Here is a 2,032-nt window from a genome sequence, read left to right as displayed (position 1 = left end):
TTCTCCCTCTCCCCGCCCACCTCATCGCGACTCTCCTTCTACCGCGATGTCATTCGAATAACGGACGGGCAGTTATTCCGAAGCAGTGGCTACATGTAAACGAACGTACATACTCATTGCCATTGACTATTTAATAAACGCCCTGTAGGGCTTGCCGTGAAAATATAAATCTCAATCATCTCGCGCTAATGGATATTTAAGTTACATTACATCTGTGTTGTCCATTCCGTCGACACCTATGTTTTCTTTCAAAATTGCTCTTAGCCGCTATCCCTATTCCCATGGCATCCGATGAATTAATCCAACGATATAATAACTAGTCGCACTTGCAAACGTACCGTGTCGCTCTCGGCAATTATCGCGCTAACGGTGAAATTTGCAGTACGAGTAAGTTCACGTGAACGTCGAATCAAGTAATTGCAAGTAATTCTTATAGCTGTTTTCGGGAATAAACGAAACTTTAGCAGTAAATGGCCCCCATTCGATGTATCGAGTGATTATCGACGGTGATCGGTGACACTCGTCGGTCTGCTGCACTTTCAATCGCACCTCATACTCCTCTTACATGAAAAATGAGAGTACATTGGAACAAGCAGACTCCAATTATATTCAAAATTGCTACCACGATAGATTTAAATTAGACGTCCCGCATGTGTTGAACATACTCGGTTGATTTATGTAATGGTCCTTCTCTATCTTTCTCTGCATCCACATACATCCCGCACGTTTTATCCTCTTGGGTGAAAAGCGTAGCGAACTACAAATCCTAAATTTATTTCGAATTTCTATTTTGCCTAATAATTGAGATTTTACATTAAGAGCCTCAATCGCATTGCTGCATGCTTTCGTCAATTATAAAGCAGTAAACTCTCCTCGCCCCTCCCCAACGTCACCCAACGTCACCCATCGTCACCCAACGCCACCCAACGCCACCCAACGCCACCCAACGCCACCCAACGCCACCCAACGCCACCCAACGCCACCCAACGCCACCCAACGCCACCCAACGCCACCCAACGCCACCCAACGCCACCCAACGCCACCCAACGCCACCCAACGCCACCCAACGCCACCCAACGCCACCCAACGCCACCCAACGCCACCCAACGCCACCCAACGCCACCCAACGCCACCCAACGCCACCCAACGCCACCCAACGCCACCCAACGCCACCCAACGCCACCCAACGCCACCCAACGCCACCCAACGCCACCCAACGCCACCCAACGCCACCCAACGCCACCCAACGCCACCCAACGCCACCCAACGCCACCCAACGCCACCCAACGCCACCCAACGCCACCCAACGCCACCCAACGCCACCCAACGCCACCCAACGCCACCCAACGCCACCCAACGCCACCCAACGCCACCCAACGCCACCCAACGCCACCCAACGCCACCCAACGCCACCCAACGCCACCCAACGCCACCCAACGCCACCCAACGCCACCCAACGCCACCCAACGCCACCCAACGCCACCCAACGCCACCCAACGCCACCCAACGCCACCCAACGCCACCCAACGCCACCCAACGCCACCCAACGCCACCCAACGCCACCCAACGCCACCCAACGCCACCCAACGCCACCCAACGCCACCCAACGCCACCCAACGCCACCCAACGCCACCCAACGCCACCCAACGCCACCCAACGCCACCCAACGCCACCCAACGCCACCCAACGCCACCCAACGCCACCCAACGCCACCCAACGCTACCAACTACCCGCCGCCCGCCACCAGCCGCTTGTCGATCAAAACTGCAAGCTGTGCAACTTTCCATCCTTTTTTCATTTTATAAGATCACCAACGAGGCCATCTCAACGAATCATTCGAACATTTCAAGTCAAACGAACGATGTTATGCTTGGTGCGTAAGCGCTTTATTAGAGTAGTTTAGTATGAGCCAACGCTTTTTTTTTTCTTCTTCAAAGGCAACAGGCGGAGAGAATCGAGTCACGCATTCCTAATTTCATGCCCCATAATAATTAAAAAAAAAAAAAAAAAAAAAAAAAAAAAAAAAAAAAAG

The 2,032-nt window shown here is 52.8% G+C and overlaps 1 protein-coding gene across 1 annotated transcript in view; it reads left to right on the top strand.

Moving 5' to 3' along the window:
- The first annotated feature begins 572 nt into the window (after positions 1–572).
- The window catches only part of LOC105364635 (mucin-2-like), a 6,917-nt gene continuing 5,457 nt past the window's right edge, over positions 573–2,032 (top strand). The window contains exons 1-2 of the mRNA XM_011502618.1: positions 573–592; positions 864–1,873. Of these exons, the coding sequence (XP_011500920.1) occupies positions 573–592; positions 864–1,873 (1,030 nt within the window). The remainder of the gene's footprint in view (positions 593–863; positions 1,874–2,032) is intronic.

The sequence above is a fragment of the Ceratosolen solmsi genome, unplaced genomic scaffold (assembly GCF_000503995.2).
Source record: "Ceratosolen solmsi marchali unplaced genomic scaffold, CerSol_1.0 scaffold10, whole genome shotgun sequence".
Classification (NCBI taxonomy): domain Eukaryota; kingdom Metazoa; phylum Arthropoda; class Insecta; order Hymenoptera; family Agaonidae; genus Ceratosolen; species Ceratosolen solmsi.
The sequence above is the reverse complement of the archived record's forward strand: the minus strand, read 5'-3'. Positions and strand labels throughout refer to the sequence as shown.